The sequence below is a fragment of the Phoxinus phoxinus genome, assembly GCF_949152265.1.
Source record: "Phoxinus phoxinus genome assembly, chromosome: 3".
NCBI lineage: Eukaryota > Metazoa > Chordata > Actinopteri > Cypriniformes > Leuciscidae > Phoxinus > Phoxinus phoxinus.
In genome coordinates, this window is record NC_136878.1 from 39,831,472 (window position 1) to 39,856,896 (window position 25,425).

At 37.6% G+C, this 25,425-nt stretch overlaps 1 protein-coding gene across 1 annotated transcript; it reads left to right on the plus strand.

The window, feature by feature from the left end:
- The first annotated feature begins 1,892 nt into the window (after window positions 1-1,892).
- oafb (OAF homolog b) lies at window positions 1,893-14,494 on the plus strand. The gene is made up of 4 exons (XM_079607352.1): window positions 1,893-2,509; window positions 10,042-10,176; window positions 10,462-10,642; window positions 12,928-14,494. Exons 1-4 carry the CDS (start codon window positions 2,285-2,287, stop codon window positions 13,188-13,190), a joined length of 804 nt encoding a protein of 267 aa, XP_079463478.1. The 5' UTR covers window positions 1,893-2,284; the 3' UTR covers window positions 13,191-14,494.
- Window positions 14,495-25,425: the final 10,931 nt, after the last annotated feature.

Consider the following 25,425-nt stretch of genomic DNA (forward strand, 5'->3'; position numbering starts at 1 on the left):
TCTATGGCCATTATTTTATCTTAATGTTGTAACGGTTCCATTGAAGTTTAGTCAGTTTTCTGTGTAGTTTTGCACAGGTTAATAATAATCTGGTGTGCTGCTGTCTTCTTATACATTATTATAGTGAATTATAGCACATTCCAGGAATGCGCGTTAAATGCAAGCTTACAAGAAGTGTTGAGAAGATCAAAAGGTTAAAGTTCAGGGTCTGTGTTCTTCTGGTGTCCTGCTGCCACCCACATCTGATGTGAGGCTCAGGCCTTTTTAACACTAGAAGTTCATATTTTTTTGTTACCCATGTTAACAGGTTATAGTTAAGTAAATATTTTTCTAGTGTGAAAAAAACATTTAGCCTAATTTCAAAACATTTATTTCGTCTAGTGTGTTTGGAGGGGAGTGGTTAAGCGTTTTCATCCCAAGCCGTCAAACTGATGTCATCAGTGAAGGAATGCCATTCCAGAGCGGAAGCAAATTTTCAGATTTTGATTGAAGATTACCACAAAATAAAAAAAAACCTTTACTGAATAATTATTCAACACAAGACTATGCGTGCTAACAAAGTAAATAGGGTCTATTTTGATTTTGTGATGATTTTAAAGGGATAGTTCACGCACAAATCATGTCATTCCAAACCCAGTAGACTTTGGTTAATCTTTAAAATAAATATTACGCCATTTGTAATTAAACTTGTGAGGTTTCTGTCCCTCCACTGAAAATTAAAAGCCTAAATCAAATCTGTTTGTCATATAAAATGATAAAATCTCTTCACAAGACTTGTGCTAGATAGATATGGATTTGTTTTACAACACCTTTTTTGGATCTTCTATTTGACATCATGATTAAAATACCAAATAAACAATGATTGACACACATACATCGAGCACATCAGATATGGTAGGCCTAAGCTAAAACGTGTGTGTGTGTGATGCACAAGCACCAATGTAATGAGGTTGGTTTTAGTGCATGATGCACGCATATGAAACGCACTGCCTTCTATGTTTACCATATGTGATATGGTTTACATATACCTGTGTGTGTGTGTGTGTGTGTGTGTGTGTGTGTGTGTGTGTGTGTGTGTGTGTGTGTGTGTGTGTGTGTGTGTGTGTGTGTGTGTGTGTGTGTGTGTGTGTGTGTGTGTGTGTGTGTGTGTGTGAATACAAGCCTAAACTGTGTGTGTAAAATGCCTCAGTTTTGGTTACCTATACTTTTAATGGAGGTTACCTATACTTAAATATCTTAATTTGAGTTTCGGAGATCAACCAAAGTCTTATGGGTTTGGAACGACATGAGAGTGAGTAAATGATGACAGAATTCAAAAAAATTGGTGTAAGTGGTATAAAGAAATTGATAATGACCCTTTTCTTAATGTTGGTAAGTCTGTGAATTAGATTTTTTTTTTTTTAATCATGATTTTAAAATAAATTGGAAAATAAATAGCTATTCTAATATATAAAAGAGCTAATTACCTTTATAAAAAATATTGTTATATTATTATTATTATAATAAAATTATATTATTATTATTAAAGGTCAAGCTTCTACTGGTTATGAAATCTGAATAACGGCACTAACTTCTTAAAATAATGAGTCTGGTCATTAGATCGAAGCTTAATATAATGGGTTCTTCTCGGAAAAAAATCAAATTTTCCCTATTGTGTCCCCTTATTACAGGATGCTAAACGTAATAACATTACTTTGATTGAACTCGGTTTAGTGTGTAATGCATAGGCTAAACCTGCTTTATTTAAACTAAATAAAGAGTAATAATTTAAAAGCATGCTCTATTACAATATAAAACTATGTGCATGCACCACATTTGTGAATCCAGTAAGCGGTTTAAACGTCTTGAAATCTGAGCCTGTGTCTTTAAGAAGTGGCCCCATGCAGTGTATGGGAGCCCGAGGCGCCTTCAGCCAAATTACTGAAGTTCAGAGGAAGTGACGGGGAATACAGGAGCTTTTAGAGTTACAAAAAAAAAATCTACGCAGTGAAGAATTTCCAGAAGAAAACTTTTCGTGTATAATTAATTGTGTTTTCCGAATATCTAGGCAAAAAAAGATGAAAATTCAATTTTTGATAGAAGCGCAATTTGTTCGCTATCATCATCGAGCTGCAGACAGTTTGTAGCCTAGTTTACCAACTAGCTTATTTTATTAACGGACATTACCTCTCTCTTAAACAGTAGAGTTTGCATTCGCTGTCCACAGTTTTGTTTTAAGTCATTTACTTTGACGCTATGTCCCATTGTTGTGTTAAATGAGTTTGCATCCTTAGTGCCTTTTGTAATGAACGCGAGAGTGACTCTACCGGCTTCAGTCCAGATAGCGTTTGTCGTGTTTACTATGGTATTATCGGTAAGTATTTGCTCACAGTTGACGGTACTTGTTCGTCTCAACGACGGTCAAATAACGGAGGAGCTGTTAGAGGCGGATAGTGAGAAGGACATTATAACAGTGGAGTTCAAGCAGGGAGACGGGACTCTCATCACATTCCTGTCTGATTTCAAGCGCGTGAGTATAAATCCAACTAAATAGAATTCAACCACAGCTGTAAATTAACTGAAAATAATGCACTATTAAATAGCCTACCAGTGGATGGGACCACTGTGTGGGAAGAAAACATGAAGTCAAGAGTTAATAATTAGAATTATGTATTTTTTGGGACATGCACCATACCTTCTTGGAAGCGCTTAAATACCATCCATGTCTATATGAATTTCACTTTCATGTTATATCAGAGTATGTATCATGTTATGCCTGTTCCATGCCAGGACCAAGGTATTCCCAAATATCATACATTCTAAACAACATGGTAGTACCATGATACTTTTTGGTAGTGTAGTTTTTGTTAGTGAACCATTTTTGTTTGTTTGTTTTAGTATCAGGGTAAACTAATTTCTAAAATCTAAAATCAGGGTAAAATCTTTAGGCTATAGCATCATTCTCTATCATGGGACTGTACAAGTACCATGGTACCATCTGATACCAACACTGCACCATGGTTCCACTTTTATAAGTTGAGTTAAGTTGAAGTTTTATTTGCCATTTGTACCAGTACATCTACAAGTAGCCAACATAGGAATTTTTGTAGCAAAGCTAATTGAGTCAACATTAAAAAGTCAACATACTGTAAAAGAAGAACTGACAAAGCTACACACAATAAATAGACTTTGAGAAGGTACAGTAAATGAAGAACGGTACAATACAACAAATACACACAAAAAAAGAGGATTACCTCCATATTGCGCTGTCCTGAGATCATACATAATATAAATTATACTGTATATACTGTAATTATAACATTATCTGTTTAACAGAGACACACACATAAACAGATAAACTACCCTTTCTAACATCCCTATATAAAAAGAGATAACACTAAAGTCATAATTAATGGTGATATTTTAGATCTCTAACAACTTTTTCACGAGTTTTAGTAGTAGTAGTTTATTTTGAACATGTAAAAAAATATATAATATATATATATATATATATATATATAGACATGCATACATATACAAAATTAAAATTAAAATAGCAGCTAAATAAGGTCATGTACTTCTCAGCACAATCTTCCAAAATTATTGTAAGTAATTCAAATTAGAAATTCCCATGTTAAAAAAGAAGTAGGAAGAAGTTCATAACAAACTTTTCAAGTCATACCCCCTTTCTCTATTTTTATCCTTTAGTTAAATACAAAACAATTTGATGCTTCTCTTATACACACATCTTTACATACACCGTATCTACCTACAGTTCACATAAACCCATGCATTCACATAAATACAGGAGCATACATACAAGCATACACACACATTCACTTTTTTCCCCCCTTTTCTTTTCTTCTTTCATTTCCATCTATCTTCTTCATTTCCCTCTATAGCAAATCAAATAATAACACCTCCAGACTTAATATGTAGACCAAGGAACCTGTATACAATACTTTCACCTCGAGTCCTTTTCGTATCCATTTAATATATTCAGTTTAAATAGTCTTTTAAAATTACTTATTGTTGTACATGATTTCATCTCTTCATTGCAGCTGTTCCATACATTAACTCATTTGCTTGTGATGCAGTGATATTTAGAATTTGTTCTTATTAATTTATTTTTAAATACAAATGTTCCTCTTAAGTGATGTTTGCTCTCTCTCATTTGAAACAACCCTTGAATACTGTTCGATAGCTGTTGATTATTTTGTACATGATTTGTGCAGTTTTGAAGTCAACAATATCTCTGAATTTTAGTGCTTAATTTAATAAACAGTGGAGTAGTTAGTGCTCTATGAGTGGTTTTATTTACAATTCTTAAGGCTCTCTCTGAAGGATAAATATAGGTTCAGTGTTGGTTTTGTAAGTGTTTCCCCATACTTCCAAACAGTAAGTTATATGGCAGTATGAAGGAACAATATACAACGAAGGAATTTCACGAGTTCACACTTGCATATAATCGAATAGAGTAAAGATAATGCGTATTTGGCGGTCTGTCTGTGCATGTGGACAGCTCCAAGCCTGGAACGTGACCCGAACCCAGAGTACTCCCCCATCCCATCAGGCTGAGATGGGAACAAATAAGAGTGAGGAGTTAGGGTGGAGGAGGGATGCTGGAAAACTGTCTTGGGACAGAGGTGAGTTGGCTATTTATAGGCCTCCTCGCACTGATTGGGTTGACTATCTGAACGTGCTTCTACCAAACTTTGTTAAAGGGGTGGTATAATGCCCTTTTCACAAGATATAAAATAATGATGTCCCCAGTGTTTATGTGAAGTTGTAGCTCAAAATACCCCACAGATATTTTTATATAGCATGTTAAAGTTGTCACTTTTTAAAGGGGTGAGCACAAACGCCTCGTTTTGCATCTGTCCTTTTAAATGCAAATGAGCTGCTGCTCCCAGCACAGGGGGTGGAGCTTCAAGAGCTCTTGTCCTTAGCAGCTTCGATTACCTCACACAGACATGCACTGAAAATTTCAAAAACTTTTAGCCTTTTATGTTCAAACCGAAGTCAAACAATGATGGAGAGACTCAAGAAGAAGTGAAAACATGTAGACAACATTTCTGAATGGTTAGTTGGTGAATTTATGTAGCTTATGTGCAGTTATCTTCTAGTCATTGATTAGCATATTCTGTCTTAATAATCTATAAATCGTGTTCTCGGGGGTGGCGTTTATGTAAATTTTAGGGTTAGTGATGTCACTAACCCGGGAGGAAGCTCGTATAGTCTCTATAGTTTCTTTAGGAGAAAATATCTCCCTTTGCTTTGAACTTTGAGCGTCGTAACCTTGCAGATGTTGTTTATGCTCAAACAGCAACATTACACACTAACTAAAGTTAGAAAAGTGAAATCAGAATCAACCACCCCTTTAATAAAACAGCATTTGTGATTGGTTTGATTTGGTTAAAGAACTGAGCTTAGTAAAAGCATCTAAAAATGCGTTTCCTTTTTTATGATCAGATCATATTACTTTTATGAATCAGACACATGTAATTAGCTCTTTATGAGTGTTATTTTAAACGTTTGAAAGAACTTTAAAGTTGCTGTGTTAGATATTGAACTCTCTAACAGATGGGTCTGTTTGTGTTGATGGAAATCATTTTCAGGATTATATTTTAGCCAAATAAAAACAGTTGTTAGACTTTCATCACTCTGAAACAGCATTTTTTCCCACTAGACATACTTAAATCTTAAGACTTTTCAGGATTAATTTTGTTCCTATTTGATTTTTTTTCATCCATGGAAAGTTGGAGGATATCAAGCTGTTATTTGCCAGAACGTCATGCAGCCAAATTCATGCTGTGGGCTGTATGGGGAAACATCAGGCATTATGCAAAGCAGCCAATGAAACACAGCGCTTGGAACATCATTACAGACTCCATAATTATATATTATACAACAAAATAAATGAATTAATTGACCATTTGTGGTACATTAATTAATTAAACTAAATACCTGGATATGAAAGTTAATGATACGGATGCAATGGTGATTACCTCAAAATAGTTTCACTTGTCTAGTTTCACTTCATCTTTTTCCAAATAAATAAACACAACAAGGTTACAGTGAGGCACTTACAATGTAAGTGAATGGGGCCAATTTGTAAACATTAAAATAACGTTTCAATATTGTAGCCACACGATAAGTTATATCCATTTTTAAAACACCATAAACCCTAAAATCTTTAAAATATATATATATGTAAACAGCTAAAAATTAATGTGAATGTCACAACATATTTTTATATTGCACTTTTCACGATACACATTGTTTCAAAGCAGGTTTACTGAAAATCATGATGTTAATGTTTTTAATATCTTAACATCTTTCCTTATAGTCACTTTTAGCAGGTTAGAGCTGGTGGATTTTGCAGCAATACAAGCAATCAAGAAGTTGAGGATAAATGCAGATCTATACTGAGGATAAATGTGGATAAAGTTGGACATACTTGTATATAAAGAACTAAGCCATACATTTAGCTATGAAATAAAGATAAGAAAATTTAGATTTTCTATATAGTCTATTACTTGGCCTACTGGTTATTCTTCTGGAAGTAGCCATCAGAAGATGGGTACACTGTGGGCATACTCACAGCAACAACACTCAGGTTGGCTGTGGCATATAAACAATACTTAATTGGTAAGGGGACCAAAGTGTGCTGAGAAAATATACCCACACAATCCCACCACCACCAGTAGTGTTACGAATTCACTGGAGACAAGCTGGTTGAGAACCCAACTGCAACTTTACTTTAAAACATAATCAAACAAAAAACTACGGCATGGCAAGGCATGAAACAGAATACTACTAGACCAACAACCTGGACCCTTCGTCTCTTCCCCCTCAGCCAAGATAATCGTCCTATGGAAGAGTATGTGGGGGAGTTATGTGGGCTTTGCCATGGGGTGGACTTTGGTGATGCTGTACTGAAAGATATGTTTCGCTATGGACTTGGACGAGCATATAGACTATTTCATGTCTGCCAATACCCCTCACTACAATCTGGTGCAGTATATGGACTTTGCTCTTCTGTTGACCTGCTCGTCTTTTACTGTGGGTTTTGAGGATGAGGAGCCCCGCAAAGCTTCTTCGCGTCAGTCCTGCCGAGCCTGAGCTTCTTCGCGTCAGTCCTGCCGAGCCTGAGCTTCTTCGCGTCAGTCCTGCCGAGCCTGAGCTTCTTCGCGTCAGTCCTGCCGAGCCTGAGCTTCTTCACGTCAGTCCTGCCGAGCCTGAGCTTCTTCACGTCAGTCCTGCCGAGCCTGAGCTTCTTCACATCAGTCCTGCCGAGCCTGAGCTTCTTCACGTCAGTCCTGCCGAGCCTGAGCTTCTTCGCGTCAGTCCTGCCGAGCCTGAGCTTCTTCGCGTCAGTCCTGCCGAGCCTGAGCTTCTCGTCATGCCTGGCCAGCCAGAGACTGTTCACACGTCATGCCAAAGAACGATAAAGAAATATGTCTTTATCGTTATCATTATAGTTATTGTCCTTGGTGTGAACTGGCCTTTAGTGGAAAAAAACATGTTCAAGGTTTATACTTAAAAATAAAATTAAACTAACATTAAGATATATTCATATCTTATATCGGATCCCAAGTAAATAAATAGTGTGTAAGGATTATATATTTTTACTGGACAATAATGTATGTCTGTATGTATGCCTGCCTGTTCTTCTAATTTGCATGTCCTGGAGTTTCATAGAAAAAACATCATGATAATAATATCCCCTAGTTCATTGTTAAAGGATTAGTTCACCTCGAAATTTAAATTCTGTCATCATATACTCACCCTCAAGTTGTTTCAAACCTGTATGAATTTCTTCTGCTGAACACAAAAGAAGATATTTTGAAGAATGTCTGTAACCAAACAGTTTATGTATACCATTGACTTCCATTATATTGTTTTCCTACTATGGAAGTCAATGGGGTACAAGTACATCAACTGTCTGGTTACCGACAATTTTTTAAAATATCTTCTGTTGTGTTCAGCAGAAGAACTTCAGGTTTTCGTAATTAAAGTTGCATTTGGGTTCTCAACCAGCTTGCCTCCAGTGGACTTCATTCGTAACAAGTAGCCTGGAGTGTTGATACAAGGCAGAAGTTATCCATGCTTTCATGTTGTTTAAACCAGATTCGGACCCTACCATCTGAAGGTAGCAGCAGAAATTGGCTCATCAGACCATGCAATATTTTTCCAACTTTCTATTGTCCAATTTTGGTGAGCCTGTGTAAAAAGTAGCCTCAGATTCTAGTTATTATCTGGCACTGGTTTGTTGTCTGCTGCTGTATCTGCTTCAAGGTTTGATGTGTTGTGCGTTCAGAGATGCTCGTCTGCATACCTCGGTTGTAATGAGTGGTTATTTGAGTTACTGTTGCCTCAGCTCGAAGTCTGGCCATTCTCCTCTGGCATCAACGAGGCATTTTCGCCCTCACAACTGCCGCTCACTGGATATTTTGAAAAATAAAATTCCCAGTAGATCAGCAGTTTCTTAAATACTCAAATACTGGCACCAACAACAATGCCAAGATCAAAGTCACTTAAATCACCTTTATTCCCCATTCTGATGTTCAGTTTGAACTTCAGCAGAGCGTTTTGACCATGTCTATGCATGACTAAATATGACTAATCTCAACTATTAGAACCCTTGATAGATGAGATGCTTTTCTTTGATTTCATATCTCTCTGTAACAGAATCTACAAGATGATTCTTGAGCAAATGAGTCTGTTCTCTGGCTGACATTTGCATTGCTTCAGTCGTAATCAGTGTGAATGCTGTAGTGCAGTTACCGCTGGGACGGACGCAAACAAAAGCAGTGTTGTCATGAAAGAGGCTGTATGGTTATGTGCATATGGGAGCAGTTGGTGGATCAGCTGATGCTCGGGGTCGTGGTAAGAGGTTACGCTTCAGTTGCATGTGCTCTGAAGAGCTGGTCTGTTTATAGTTAGGCAGGGGCCTCTGCTTTGTTTTAGTGCCCATGAAATGAAGGCTTTAAAAAAAAAAAAAAAAAAAAAAAAAAAAAAAGGTTATAAAAATGTGTTGCTGTTTATTATCTTTGTCTTTTTAATAAAAAATATTTGCAAAGCTAACCTTTGATGGAAGTAAAATTGTAGAAAAATAAAAGTAAATAAAATTGTGACACACGTATAGAGATTGTGGAGATACTGCGCATACTGCAGTTTTGTCATCAGCCGGTTTTAATGCTCGAGCTATTTAAAGCAGGATGGATTCTGATTGGCTGTAAAAAATGTTCATCACTCATCAGATGGAAAAAAATGCCTCTAAAAAAGTGCTTCCAAAGTTATTGCTTCTCTGTGCCATTATCGTTATAGTTTTCGTGTGAACTCTGCTATTCTTTAATTTAGATTTTTTTTCTTTAAATATGTCTTTATCGTTATCATTATAGTTATTGTCCTTGGTGTGAACTGGCCTTTAGTGGAAGACTGTATGTCTGCACTGCAAAAAAAAAAAAAAAAACATGTTCAAGGTTTATACTTAAAAATACAATTAAACTAACGTTAAGATATATTCTTATCTCTGATCGGATCCCAAGTAAATTAATAGTGTGTATAAGGATTATATATTTTTACTGGACAATAATGTATGTCTGTATGTATGCCTGCCTGTTCTTCTAATTTGCATGTCCTGGAGTTTCATAGAAAAAACATCATGATAACAATATCCCCTAGTTCATTGTTAAAGGATTAGTTCACCTCGAAATGTAAATTCTGTCATCATCTACTCACCCTCAAGTTGTTTCAAACCTGTATGAATTTCTTCTGCTGAACACAAAAGAAGATATTTTGAAGAATGTCTGTAACCAAACAGTTTATGTATACCATTGACTTCCATTGTATTTTTTTCAGTAACTGTCTGGTTACCGACATTTTTTTAAATATCTTCTTTTGTGTTCAGAAAAGAACTTCATACAGTTGAAACAACTTGAGGGTGAGTAAAAGATGATATAATTTTTATTTTGAAGTTAACTATTCCTTTAAAATGTAGGGTTATCTTGTGTCTGTGTCTATGCTCACATTTTCTTTATTTATTTTTTCTAATAGCGTGTGAAGATCTTTCGTGCCCTGGTGCTTGGGGAGCCAGAGAAGGGCCAATCACAGTACCAGGCCCTCTGCTTCATCTCACATTTGGACCATGGAGAGCTCATCCCTAGTGAAGCCATGGCTAGACTCAGACAGGTCCAAATTTAAAAGATAAATAAAGCACCATCTGTGGCACCTTGCTGAAAAGACCAGCTTAGGCTAACTCAGGTCCAGGCTTAAAGGGACAGTTTACCCACAAAAAATAAAAAAGTCTAGGGACAAGCCATTGTGCAGGAATACATGTTAATTTTAAAGTAAAGCCACAAGCTATGCAAGTATTGAACCACTGATGGTGTATTTTTAGTACTCTTAGGTATTGTGTATTATTATCAAAGTATTAACCTTATGACCGTTCTTATGATTGTTGTTTGAACTCAACAGAAAAACCCTCATTTGGTGCGGAGTGCGGAGGAGAGACATGGTGAGGAACAGTTCACTATGAACGCGGTGCTCAACATGAGTCGCTCCTGGCACCTCAGTACTCACATTCATAATGTCTGCCGGGATGCACGGGACCTTGTGTACACACGGCAGCAAGATGTCAAACACTGGCTGGACAAAGGTTAGATGAGAGGGTTGCCACTGTGTGTTCTTACACAAGTTGATGCAGTGCTGGAAATGTGTGTTTTAAGCCCCTGCCCTGCATGCTATCAGCAATAACTGGGTCATTCTAATAAACTGTGTCATTTTTACCTGAAAATTAAGTTTACAGCTGAAATTTTAAGAAAATAATTGTACTTCGAATAAATATCCGAGTAAGATGTGGTAATATAATTACCATATATTATTATTTAGTGGCTCTTTCTTCATGGGTACAGTGCTACTCAAGAGCATAGCTGTAATCGCATCATTAAGGGGACTTTGTTTTTCAAGCAGTGAGCACAGAATTCAATACTCCAATGAATGTGCACAAAAGTTTTATTTAACTAAAGCACGAACACGTACCTAGTCTAAACACAGGAGTTTCACCTGTACATGGGTACATGGAGAGTGAAAACGAATGAAGGAAACCGAAACAGGAACAGGGAAATGAGGCTTTGGAAACGTCAGAGTTAGTTAACCACCTGAACAGAACCATCAGCACTTTGGTAACAAAGTGTTATACGAGCTTATACTAAATCTCTGTTTAGTTAGTTTAAATGTACGATACTTGCACAATCCCTTAGCCGTTGAACGAACGTCCGAATATGCAGTCTCAGAGGAAAGTGGTGATGCTGCAACAGGTTCTTCCAGGTTTAATGCCTGGTACACATTGTTCAATTTTAGGCTGTCCAAAGATGACCAAGCGTGGTGATTTCTGTGGTAGTGGCTCCTAAACGGTGGTCCTACGTCGGACAGTGGAAGAGGTTCAAAGACGGCCGTTTTCACGCTCTTGCGACCAAAGATAGCTTGTGATCATTTTCTGACAGTGTCAGAAATTTAGCATGAAATTTAGCATGAATACGACCTACGTCTACTGACTTGCCAATAAAAATGCAACATTAAATGGCGTATTGATCAACGGGATATGGTGCTAAAACCTAATACTACTTACCTGAAGCTCCATTTGCAAAATTGCCATTTAGCATGCCATTTTGTTCTCTTTTACCCCTAGCCATATTCTCCTCTTATTATTCTCCATATTCTCAGCACACATAAAAACCATGGTTGCAAAAGTGCAATTCATTTAGCTCTATTTGTTTACTACTAGCGCATGCTAATGACATTTTGTTATTCTATGCTAACTTGTGTCGTAGCCTATGATTCAATAGGTGTCATCATCGTACAGTCTACTTACATTATTAGATCCATGTTGACCAGTTGTCTCCAGTCTTTTCACACTAACAGCAACCAGAAGATGCAGGAAGAGAGGGAAGGTCACTGAGATTGCCCTTTAAAGTCCCCCTGTGGTGAAAATCACATTTTCAATGTTGTTTATATGTCTATTTAGTGTTTTTAATGTGCTTTGAGATAAACCATGTGCAAATGCATGTCAATGAACAACAATTGCTGAGTATTTTCTCCTTAAAACTGCAGTAAAAAAAAAACGCGGTTTGAAATCGATGTTAGCCTACTGACGTCACAAACTACCTTGTAACCAATCATGTAAATGTCCCGGCGGGCTTTAGCATATCATTAACAGTGAACTAGCAGGGGTGTCTCGATAGATGCCAAGTTATCCTGGTATATTTTTTGTCCAACTCCATTGACTTGTACCTCACAGCACATCCAATACAAGTCAATGGAGTTGGACAAAAACTACGATAAAACCTGTTGGAAAGCATCTTTTGCAGCGATTTTTGTGTGAGCATATCAGTGAACACCCCTGACCACTCGGTGAGTTTCACGTCTTTGTAAACGAAAGTTTAATGCATTTTAGGAAGGATTATTCTTGTGCACCTATGCAGCCAGTGTGGGGGGAAAAGCGAAAGAAACCGAAAATTCTCGGGACAGCAACGTGTCCTAATTTTAATCTTAACCGTTCTATTTCATCAGAAACGTTCTGAAAACAGGGCTTTAAGTGTAAAATACAGAACTTGTCTATTAAATGGCATTTGTTTTATAATATTGTGTTGAAATTTTATAATAATGGTTGCTAGAAGACTTCTTTTGAAAACATTTGTACCGACCCCAAATTTTTTGAACAATAGTGTGTGTATTTAGTCAGTCTGTCAGTCAGTCAATTTATATATTTTATATTATGTACTCCTGTTACTTTAAAAATGTTTTTGGTTTAAAATGAATAATTATGCAAATACCTGCAAATACCATGACCACTCTGTATTAGATAAAGTCAAAAAAATGTCTGCTTTGTGCCAAGAAACAATTTTTTGTTTTATTTTTAACCCATTTAATTTTTCTTTCCAGGGGTTGAAGGTTCAATATTCGAGGTCTTTCCCCAGAGTCTGAATGCGAGTGGCTTGCAGAGCTGCAGCTCCACAGCTGACCCGTGGCAGCCCTGCGCCTGCACGTACAGGTTAAACCTGGAGTGGTTCCCCTGCCAGCTGAAGTACTGCCGGGGTCAGGGGTCCAACCCCTACAAGTGTGGCATTAAGAGCTGCAGCAAAAGCTACCGGTTTGACTTCTACACACACCATAAACACCTGTGCCTTTGGGATGAGGACACTTAGAGAAAGGACACGTTTTTTTTGTATTTAATTTTTTTATTTTTGGGGGGATTTTATTTATTTTATTTTTAATGGGAAACATGCTTTTGTAAGGTACTCCACAACAAAGCAGAAGTTTACTTTTACCTCAAGGAAAATTTTTGATAATGAGATTATCTAGATATTACATGTGCGCTTCATTGTATTGAAAGCAACTAAACATTTAGTCTCAACAGGGAACTTTCTCTGACTTTTATGCATTGAGTGAAAGAATGGATATGTTGATGTGGATTGTCAAGCCATTTGTCTTTTCACTTTTGGGCAATTGACATGAAATACAATGATACCTCAGGGCAGAAAATTCAGTTTTAATGATGAAGTCGTTTAGTTCTGCTTTAGGATAGCTGTCTTGTAGCTCTTGTTTTTATTCCGTTTAGTTTTTACATTGCTGACTGAATTTTTTACATGTTAAAATATTTGAATGTTAAAGTATTAGCTTTCCATAACATTCTTTTAGTTGAGGATAGAAATAGTATAAAGGAGAGTATTTTGATAAATATTCACATCCTATTGTACAAAATGTTTACAATATGAAGTCTGAATGTTGTAAAACGTTGCCTTCACTTTATGTTGTGTTTAATAAGCTTATGATTCTGCCTACTGCCTTGTCTTGTCATGCAATAATCTGCAACAGTTTGACTGCTGCAAAATAACATATTTGACTGTTTACAATATCGACATACACGTTTTCAAAACAATTTTTGCTCTCCTGTTTATGAAGCTAAGAGTGCAAAGCTGTAACAAAAGGCCTAAGTGGTAGCTAAGACATTGTCTCTGAACATATTGTGATGTCTATTTATTGCAAATTTATTCAGTAGATGCCAAATTTCTTATTCTCAGCTAAGTTGCCCTCTATAGCCATGACTAATTCTAATTTACATTTCAATTGCAGCTGTCTTATGAAGAGTCTTTTGCTTTGGTTTGTGATATACAACATGAAGCTTTGGTCTGGCTTTGCATTCTGAAGATATGGCCCAGTATTCTCATCTCTTGTTCTCTATCTTGTGCCTTCATCTTGATGTTGTCTGTTATTTTCTCAGATTTATACTTTTAGACCTTTTTTTTGTCCAGACTTTTTCTTTAATTGTAGTATTTGTAATGGGTTGATTTGGTTCTGTATGCCAAATAATTTCAACATAACTGTACCACCCAACAGAAGAATGTTGTGTTGTTGTGTTGTGTTGTACTACCAGTGTTGGGGAAAGTAACTTTTATAAAAGTAATGCATTACGATATTGTGTTTTTCCCTTAAAAAACTGACAAACTGCATTACTTAGTTACTTTTTTTGAAAATAAGTGTGCTACGTTACTTTTCCTCATCTGGGCTTTTTTAATAACAAAAAAAAGTTATATTTTTCGCTAATGTAAAGCCTGTCCAAATACCCAAACTTGTGGTCTTTGCATTGGACTATTTGTCTACTTGCATGGCATATTTCCTGTAATTTGTCCATGTGTTCAAGTCAAGTCACATTTATTTATATATCGCTTTTTACTATACAGATTGTTTCAAAGCAGCTTTACAGAGATACAGTAACAGGGGGGAAACAGGGCAGTTCTCCTCTAGCCAATGAACGAACAGTGTACAGTATTATGATTAAGGCAGCATTATAGATCAGAAGTCAGATTGGATTGGAAAAATCAGAATATTATAATTCCATTATTAGAGTGTGTGTAGAATATTTGATTACCCGATGGGACAGATTTTCAGTACTTTGCATTTTAAAATAAACTTCTAAATGTCTGTTCAGTAGTATGTAATAGATGACACAATTTAATAATTGTGGTGCTTCTAATTAAGTGATAAAAAGCAGCTGCAAATGGTGTACAAAATAAATATCTTTGCATCAATAATATGTGCAACACTTGTGACCCTGGATCACAAAACCAGTCACAAGTAGCACGGGTATATTGTATGGGTTAAAATTATCTTTTTTTTTATTTTTTTTATGCCAAAAATCATTAATATATTGAGTAAAGATCATGTTCCATGAAGATATTTTGTACATTTACTTCCGAAAATATATAAAACATTTATTTTTGTGAGTGAATGCAGCACAACATAAAATTTTAAAAGCACCCTCAGATTCCAGATTTCAAATAGTTGTATCTCGGCCTAATATTGTCTTATCCTTTTTTTTTATTGACCCATGTGACTGGTTTTGTGGTCCAGGGTGACACTTCATGTTTTACTACCAAATTATGAGTAATATCGAATTCATTTAACTTACAGTGGAATGTTTTCCCTGAAATCTCATGATTTCAGATCTTATGAGTTCCTGAACATGATGCATGATGGGATAAACTTAGCCTCGAATCCCACTGTGTATGTGGGTTTAGTGTGTTAAGGGCACTGAGCTTCAGCGTTTTTAAGACCTGGCACAGTCCTGCACACTTACTTCATTTTGAGTGCACGTGCTCTCAAGTGGACAAGACTGCAAGTGTGGGTATTTGGACAGGCCCACTCTTACTTCTGCAATAAAAACCAATAGGTCAGCTGCATAGACATTGGTTAATAAAATACATAAAGTATATTTTTGTAATTTTACATTTAATTGCAGGTTTTAACTTAACATTTTTGCAGGTTTGCATTTCACTGTTTTTATTCATTTTGATTATTCTGAATCTGTATTTGTGTAAGAGAGGAGTAAATGCATGCTCACATTTAGTCTAGAACTACGGTAACCATGTTTACACAATGACTGCATCCGAAATCGCATACTGACTTGAGTAGGTGCTTATTCTAAGTAATTACTTCACGAGTGCTAAAAAAGTATGTTCTATATGAACGTGTGTAGTATAAATGTAATCTGGAAGTACGTCATTCGCCATGTTGTCATTATCATGTGACCTACCAGCTCAGTTACATCTCTTCACTGCCATTCATAACTTCTCTCCTGATTTCTCTACATGGGGACATGAGGTGTCAGTCAATAAATGAAAATGAAATGAAGTAAATGAAAAAAGTAATCTGATTACGTAACATGAGTTGCTTGTAATGTGTTACCTCAAACACTGTGTAGGCTACTACCTCACAACAAAAGAGACCTCAATATTTGTATTTACATTGTTGTTTTTTTTAAATACAGTTTTATTTTACTAGCACTTTGGCACTAATTTCAGAACCCAAATGTCTTTTTCAACACTAGACACAAAACTCAAAAAGGTCTTTACTTGTAACACAGGCAATGTTCAAAACATTGCATTGTGCATCTTTAGATCCTTAAACTTGGAGAACCATTGGTTCAAATACCTTAGCGTGATTTACCATAGCAACTAGATTGTCCACATACAAGACACTGATAGTTTCATTGTATAGTTGTTCATACAATCATTAAATATTCTAGCACAATATATTTTAAACAAGTATTATCATTATGGTACTACATGTAAATACATCACAGAAAAAGGGACTAGAAAAAATACTAAAGACTGGAATCATTTAACAAAATCTGGAATTTATTGATTAAATAAAATCCCTAGTAAGGATTTGGCAGTATTGGGAAAAGCAATTAAAAGACCTGCGTACTGTTCTGTAAAATCGGAAAATATGGCTTGGAAAAGTTTCTGAAGATAACAATGATGCAATTTTTCACACATAATGAAGTCCAGTTGGTTCATGTGGTAATTTGGTGTCAGTGATTCTCAGTATCCTGACATTTTCATGAACTAAACATTAAACTTTTATGTCAGTTTCCAACTATAGTAATGCAACAGTTACTTATTTTGAGCAGTTGTATCAACAGAGAAATTACTGTCAAAATGTTATAAGATTAAAAGTATCATGTCAAAAACCTGCTTAAACAGAAAGTAAATTTGTTTCTTAGCTTGTGAAATTGTCAAATTAAACTAAAATGACTGATGCACAAAGTTTGCATCCTTCAGTGTGGTCTTTTTTTCTTTGTTAAACACTCTATTCATCATAGAGTGATAAAACATAGAACAAGTTAAGATTACAAAAAAAGTCAACTTTTAAGTGATTTGATATGAGCAACATATTTTTGAAACCGTGAGAACTAATGTCAAGTTTGGTGCGGGAACTGATTCTCAGTTCTGCAAAACCGTTCGAAGCAGAACAGTTCCACCTTACTTTTAACTACCTCTATGACTGTCGCAGCTTGTTTTGACTTGATTTGATGATTAATATTTATAAATATTATAATATTATATGTAATTATGAATGCATTTATGAAATATAAATACTGTAATACAGTAGGTTAACCGTTTGGGTTTGCATTTTTATACAGATATAAAGGATAAGCACTTTGAACCTCACATTGTTGAATCTATTACTGAGCATGAGTAGCATCGTGGCTCGGGGTAATACCAGTAAACCCTTGCACTTGAGTTGTTTAATTTTGTGTGTTTGGGTCACTCGTCAGGCACTCGTCAATGACATGCTGAGAGATATGGTCGATCAGTTCATTTATGTCTACCTGGATGATATATTGATATTTTCTCCTCCTTTTCAGAGGCTGTTATGGCGCTTTTCCACTGCATGGTACAGCTCGGTAGGCTACGGTTCGACTCGGCGCGGAACGGTTCGGCTCGCTTCGCTTTTCCACTGCGTGGTACGACTCGACTCAGTACGGCACGGTTCGGTTCGCTTTAGCTCGGTTGCTTTTCCACTGCAGTTAGTAGCCTACCGCTTCAAAGTGGGTGGGACAGCTCCTGTCTGCCTCGCTGTGACTGCTGCTGCTGTGAGTTTGTTTGCTGCGTCTAAACCTCGTATTAGCTTCGTATTTCTTTCTGTTTTGAACCATCATTTATTATAAATTCTAGTTGCTTATACTACTAAATACAGCTTACTCAACATCTCAGATTAACCTGACATTGCTAGCTTCCGTTATTGTCAGCACAACACGCTAACTCGCTAGCCTTTTAACGCACCACCCGTGCGCTCAGTTATTTATTTTTCTCTCGCGCGCCCGCGCCTTTGAGTTCATAAAAGCCCAGGTGAGTAAGAATCAGTCAACAAACACGGTGAGTAATGTCTTCTCCTGTTATTGTCACCTGCACTTCATGTCACATGTTTACCATAGCCTTCTCTGTCGGCAATATAGGATTTATATGTGATAAATGCAAGGAGACAGTCAGGCTGACAGAGAAGATTTCAGAACTAGAGACACGCATCCAAACTTTAATCGAGAATAGTAAGAAGAGTGCTAGAGCTTTAGATACTATTTTGGATGCGCCTAGCATAGTGAACTCTTTACATGAGTCGGTTCCGGCTGAAGTAGAGCCCGTGCAGCAGGGCAGATGGGTGACAGTGAGGGATCGCTCTAGTCGCGGATCAAAAAACCACTTTTCCGTTCCGATAACAAATCGATTTGCCCCGCTTAGTGAAACACCCACTGAGAAATATTCTGATTGTGCCCTAGTTATTGGCGATTCTATTACACGGAACGTGAAAATAGAGACACCAGCCACCATAGTCACATGTTTGCCGGGAGCCAGAGCGCCTGACATCAAAGCAAATTTGAAAGTGCTGGCTAATGCTAAACGTAAATTCTCTAAGATTATTATTCACGTCGGCACTAATGATGTTCGACTCCGCCAGTCGGAGATCACCAAAATTAATATTAAAGAGGTGTGTGAACTTGCAAGTACGATGTCAAGCACTGTAATTTGCTCTGGCCCCCTTCCTGTTCGCCGGAGTGATGAGATAGTTAGTAGATTGTGTTCACTCAATGGCTGGCTGTCTGGGTGGTGTCCACGAAATAATATAGAATTCATAGACAATTGGAAAAGTTTTTGGGGCAAACCTGACCTGTTGAAAAGAGATGGTATTCATCCCTCCTGGGATGGTGCTGCTCTTCTCTCTAGTAATTTGGCTCATAGTCTTAGAGCTAAAACATGACAATCTGGGCCTCAGGTCAGGAAGCAGACAGACTGGCTTAACCGACCGTCTGCTAGCGGCCTCACGTCACCAAGGTCAGATAAATCCCATCACATAGAGCCTCTTTCACCTAGATATCATCATATAGAGACTGTGTCTGTTCCCCGAACTTGGAAATCAAAAATACGTTCAAACCCATCTAAGGTTAAAAATTTAATTGATCTTCAACAAATAAAAAACAGATATAATACAAATGAGCAAATGATAAAGCTTGGGTTGCTGAATATTCGATCTCTTACTTCAAAAGCGCTAATAGTTAATGATATGATTACAGATTATAACCTAGATGTGCTGTGTTTGACAGAAACCTGGCTAAAACCAAACGATTACATTGCTTTAAATGAGTCAACCCCACAAGATTACGGTTATAAACATGAACCTCGTCTGAAACGCAAAGGAGGAGGTGTTGCTGTAATTTATAGTAATATTTTCAAAACCACTAAGAAATCTAGTTGTAAATATAATTCTTTTGAAGTGTTGGTGCTTAATGTAAAAATATATAGTGTAAACGATAAATCACGTTTGAAAATTCTGCTGGCTACTGTATACAGGCCACCAGGGTACCATACAGACTTTATCAAAGAATTTGCGGACTTTCTATCAGAATTAGTATTGGCTGCAGATAAAGTACTAATTGTTGGTGACTTTAATATACACATAGATAATGAAAAAGATGCATTGGGATTGGCATTTAAAGACATTATAAACTCAATTGGAGTTAGACAACACGTGTCAGGACCGACTCATTGTCGTAATCATACTCTAGATCTAATACTATCACATGGAATAGATGTTGATGCCGTTGAAATACTGCAGCAGAGCGATGATATCTCAGATCACTATCTAGTCTCGTGTAAATTACATTTAGCCAAGGCTGCAAAGCCGACTCCGTGTTATAAATATGTTAGACCGATTACTTCTGCTACTAAAGATTGCTTTATCAATAATCTTCCTAATCAGTTTCATCATCTCAGCATCCCGGATAGCTTAGAAGAACTTGATATTGCAACAGAAACTTTTAACTCTCTCTTTTCCAGCACTTTAGACACAGTTGCTCCGCTGCGCTTAAAGAAGATTAAAGAACATAGTCCAACGCCGTGGCACAACGAGCACACTCAGGCCCTTAAGAGAGCAGCCAGAAAAATGGAGCGCAACTGGAAGAAAACAAAACTAGAGGTGTTTCGGATTTCATGGAAGGAGAGCTCGATTGCTTACAGAGAGGCTTTAAAAGCTGCTAGATCTGCTTATTTTTCAACCCTATTAGAAGAAAATAAACATAATCCTAGGTATTTATTTGAAACAGTGGCTAAACTAACGAAAAAGAAAGCTTCAAGCCCAGAAGCTTCCAAGAAACACAGCAGTAATGACTTTATGAACTTCTTCACTTATAAGATCGATAATATCAGGGACAAAATTATAACTATGCAACCGTCTAATACAGTATCGCATCAGGAAGTGCATTGTAGTCTCCCTGAGGGAAAATTTGATTCATTCAATGCTATAGGAGAGGAAGAATTTTGCAAACTCGTCAAATCATCTAAATCGACAACGTGCATGTTAGACCCTATACCGACTAAGCTGCTGAAAGAGATGCTTCCAGATGTCATAGATCCTCTTCTTAATATCATTAATTCATCTTTGTCTCTAGGATACGTACCAAAAACCTTTAAGCTAGCTATGATTAAACCGCTTGTTAAAAAACAGCAACTTGATCCTACAATACTAGTCAATTACAGGCCGATCTCTAATCTGCCATTTCTGTCAAAGATATTAGAAAAAGCAGTATCCTCACAACTGTGTTCCTTTCTTGAAAGAAATGATATCTGCGAGGATTTTCAGTCCGGATTTAGACCGTACCATAGTACCGAGACAGCTCTCGTTAGAGTCACAAATGATTTGCTCTTATCATCCGATCGTGGTTGTATCTCTCTATTAGTATTACTGGATCTTAGTGCTGCATTTGACACCATTGACCACAACATCCTTTTAAATAGACTCGAACATTATATTGGCATTAGTGGAATTGCACTAGCATGGTTTAAATCAGTGGTTCCCAACCTTTTTCCTTGGGGCCCCCCCTATGTACATATTTAACAATCCGTGGACCCCCCCCCCCCCCCCCCCCATATATGTGTGTGTGTGTGTGTGTATATATATATATATATATATATATATATATTAGTGCTGGGAAAAAAATGAATCGCATCCAAAATAAAAGTTTGTGTATATATGTGCATAATTATTTTGTATATATAAATACACACATATGCATGTATATATTTAATATTTTTATTTATATATAAATTATTTATATTTATATATAATATAAATTATGTATAAATGTATATACAGTATATACATGCAAAAAAAATTAATTAATACATGCATATGCGTGTATTTATATACAAAATAATTATACACAGTTCACACATATATTATGCAAACTCAAACTTTTATTTTGGATGCAATTAATTTTTTTCCCAGCACTAATCCAAGGTTTATTTTATTTCAGATTAACATTTGAGGGCAGCAATTGTATTCATAATGTAAAAATAAAACCGACGTAATTTTACTTGAAGGCATTATAGCCTACTATTCCTGCCAAACTTTCATGGTTGCAGTTAGTGTTACTACAGTAAATCCATGGTGAATGTTGCAGATCTGGACACTGGATAGTTCATTCACGGCACAATGTTTCTTCCTGGTTTCCATGCGCTGTTTGATCCGTTAATAACGGAGAAATGTGAATGTTTCTCTCTAGATCTCGCAGCGATGTTATTACTTCTGTGGCAAATTCAAATGCTTTCTTTACTGGATCTCTTATTAGCGCTGTGTAGTAACAGCGTCGCATGATCACGATCGGCTCGCGCTGCACTGGTCCAAACTGATAAACGGTCCGTCAACCACACAATAACGAGCAGTTTCGTTCCGCTTGCATTATGTTTGCCATTTGATGTTGGGCGCTGTTGTGGTCGCGCCGGCGTCTCTTACATTAGGAGCACGCTTGCCACGCGCAACGCGCCTACATTTGAAATAACGAAATTGTAATTGAAATCGGCATTGTTAGCATATGATTTTTTTTAAACTTTGAAAAAATATTTTTATATAAAATTATTAGTAGAACATTTTATGCATCTTTATTCACCTCAAAGCATCCGCTCCCGCGCCCCCCCTGTGAACTCTGGCGCCCCCCTGAGGGGGGCGCGGACCCCAGGTTGGGAACCAATGGTTTAAATCATACTTATCTGACCGTTATCAGTTTGTAGCAGTAAATGAAGAGATGTCTTATCAATCACAAGTTCAGTATGGCGTACCACAAGGCTCAGTACTAGGACCGCTGCTGTTCACTCTGTATATGCTACCTTTAGGAGATATCATTAGGAAACATGGAATTAGCTTTCACTGTTATGCCGACGATACTCAGCTGTATATTTCTTCAAAACCTAACGAAACCTACCAATTCACAAAATTAACGGAATGCATAGCTGATATAAAAAATTGGATGACTAGTAATTTCCTACTACTAAATTCAGAAAAAACAGAGATTCTAATTATTGGACAAAAAACTTCCACACGTAATAACCTAGAGTACTGTCTAACACTTGATGGCTGCTCTGTTAAGTCTTCGTCGTCGGTTAGGAACCTGGGTGTGCTCTTTGATACCAATCTTTCATTTGAAAGTCATGTGTCTAGTATCTGTAAAACCGCTTTCTTCCATCTTAAAAATATATCTAAATTACGTCATATGCTCTCAATGAATAATGCAGAACAATTAGTTCATGCGTTTATGACCTAAAGGCTAGATTATTGTAATGCTCTACTGGGTGGTTGCCCTGCACGCTTAATAAACAAACTACAGCTAGTTCAAAACGCAGCAGCTCGAGTTCTTACTAGAACCAGGAAGTATGACCATATTAGCCCCGTTCTGTCAACACTGCATTGGCTGCCTATTAAACATCGTATAAATTTTAAAATATTGCTGATCACTTACAAAGCACTAAATGGTTTAGCTCCGCAGTACTTGAGCGAGCTCTTAACGCATTATAGTCCTTCACGTCTACTGCGATCTCAAAATTCCGGCCAGTTAATAATACCTAGAATATCAAAATCGACTGCTGGCGGTAGATCCTTTTCCTACTTAGCACCAAAACTTTGGAACAGTCTTCCTACCATTGTCCGGGAAGCAGACACACTCTGTCAGTTCAAATCTAGACTAAAAACACATCTCTTCGGCCTAGCATACACATAACACATTATAGACTTATATAATTAGGCTGCATAGTTTAGAACAGCCTGGACCGGGAACACTTCCCGTAAATCCTGATGTACTTGGTACATCATAAGAAGGATGGCGTCTACGCTAATATTAGTCTCTCTGTCTATCCCGAGGTTTACTGCTGTCCACCGGAACCAGGCCGTATCCAGATCTGATGAAGGACCAGCGCCAGGACACGACGACGACGCCGCTGACCTGAAGTGTCAACCAGTCTCTCCTCCTCTCCACTCCGACTTCAACCAACCGGAACTGGACAAATACTCTGATTCATTCTGAACTTCATACACTGTTCACTCATTGGCCAGAGGAGAACTGGCCCCCGACTGAGCCTGGGTTCTCCCAAGGTTTTTTTCTCCATTCTGTCACCTGGTGGAGTTTTGGTTCCTTGCCGCTGTTGCCTTACCTTCTGGCTTGCTTAGTTGGGGACATTTAATATTCAACAATATTATAGATCTGCCTTAAAGGTGGATGATGATGAAATTGTTTTTTTTGTATTATTTTCATGTTATCACTGTGAAGCTGCTTTGATACAATCTGTATTGTAAAAAGCGCTATATAAATAAAGATGACTTGACTTGGGACAGCTGGGACTGATCGTTAATTGTTGCCGCCTTTACTGGCTCGGTAGTCACTTTTTAGTTTTTTAAATTTGTCCCTACACTGTTTGTAGGTCCGGTGGTAGCCGTGTGCGGCTAAGTGCTGTGCTACTTCTTGGAACACTTTTTCATTCCGTGTTGCCCCATCCAGCTCTCGCTGGATCCGCTCCTCGGCAACCAACGAGAGGAACGTCTGCACCTCGTCCACTGACCACGATTCAGCCATTTCTTGTTTGATTTTTTTTTTACTTCTTTTGTCAAGTAAACACTTCTGTTGTCTGACTATTTAAATCTAGCGGGTTTAGTGTCTCGTGTCGCAAATACAATGACGCTGAAGTGACGATTCTGTCTGACCAATCAGTGATCTGAAGTGTTTTCACGTCACATTTAGTATCGGTACGGTACGCTTGGAACCTCAACAGAGGTGGTACCATTTAAAGCGAGCCGAAGCGAGCCGTGCCGTACCGTACCATGCAGTGGAAATGCGCCATAAGTGAGCCGTACCGAACCGAGCCGTACCGTACCATGCAGTGGAAAAGCGCCAAAGCGTGCCGTGCCGTACCGAACCGTACCGTACCATCACCATGCAGTGGAAAAGCGCCATTAGAGAATGGGCTTTTTGTCAAGGTGGAGAAATGCGTTTTTTCATGCATAGGCTAGTCTGTTCCCTTTTTAGGATACATCATGCCGTCTGAGGAAGTGCGCAACTGCGCATGGATCCCGATAAGATTCTGGCTGTGGTGGATTGGCCAACCCCAGACTCCCGCAAGGCCCTGCAAAGGTTTTTGGGCTTTGTCAATTTTTACCGGCATTTTATTCGCAATTACAGCCAGCAATTAATTCTGACCGCCTTGACCTCCACCAAGACGACGTTCAGGTGATTCAAAATAGCCAATGCTGCTTTTTCCAACCTACAGAGCCACTTTGTTTCAGCTCCCATTCTTATTGCCCCTGATTTCTCTCGTCAGTTTTTGGTGGAAGTCGATGCGTCAGAAGTGGAGGTTGGTGTAGTTCTTTCCCGGCATTCTTCCGTGGACTACAAGATGTATCTGTGCACGTTTTTTCGCATCGTTTGTCTCGCGCTGAAAGCAATTACGACATTGGTAATAAAGAGTTACTGGCCATCAAGCTTGCTTTGGAGGAGTGGTGCCATTGGTTGGAAGGCTCAGGGGTGCCTTTCGTCGTCACAAAAACCTTGAGTACATCAGGTCTGCCAAACGGTTAAACCCTAGGAAGACTCGGTGCTACGCCAAAGAACTTAATAACACAATACTTGCTGGGCTGTTTCTGCTTTGTTACGTCATTTTGCCTCCCGAGTCTTTCTGGTAGAACTGGGCAGTAGTTAGCGATCATAGCATAAGCTCAAGCATGCTGACCTTTTGGGAACATCCACGTCATCATCGTGAAAACCTCCGAGTCTGAATGGTGAAG

Coding starts and splice junctions, on each gene's coding strand:
- oafb (XM_079607352.1), top strand. CDS start 2,285: ATGAACGCGAGAGTGACTCTACCGGCTTCAGTCCAGATAGCGTTTGTC. Junction 10,177..10,461: donor CCATGGCTAGACTCAGACAG/GTCCAAATTTAA, acceptor TGAACTCAACAG/AAAAACCCTCATTTGGTGCG. Junction 10,643..12,927: donor CAAACACTGGCTGGACAAAG/GTTAGATGAGAG, acceptor TTTTCTTTCCAG/GGGTTGAAGGTTCAATATTC.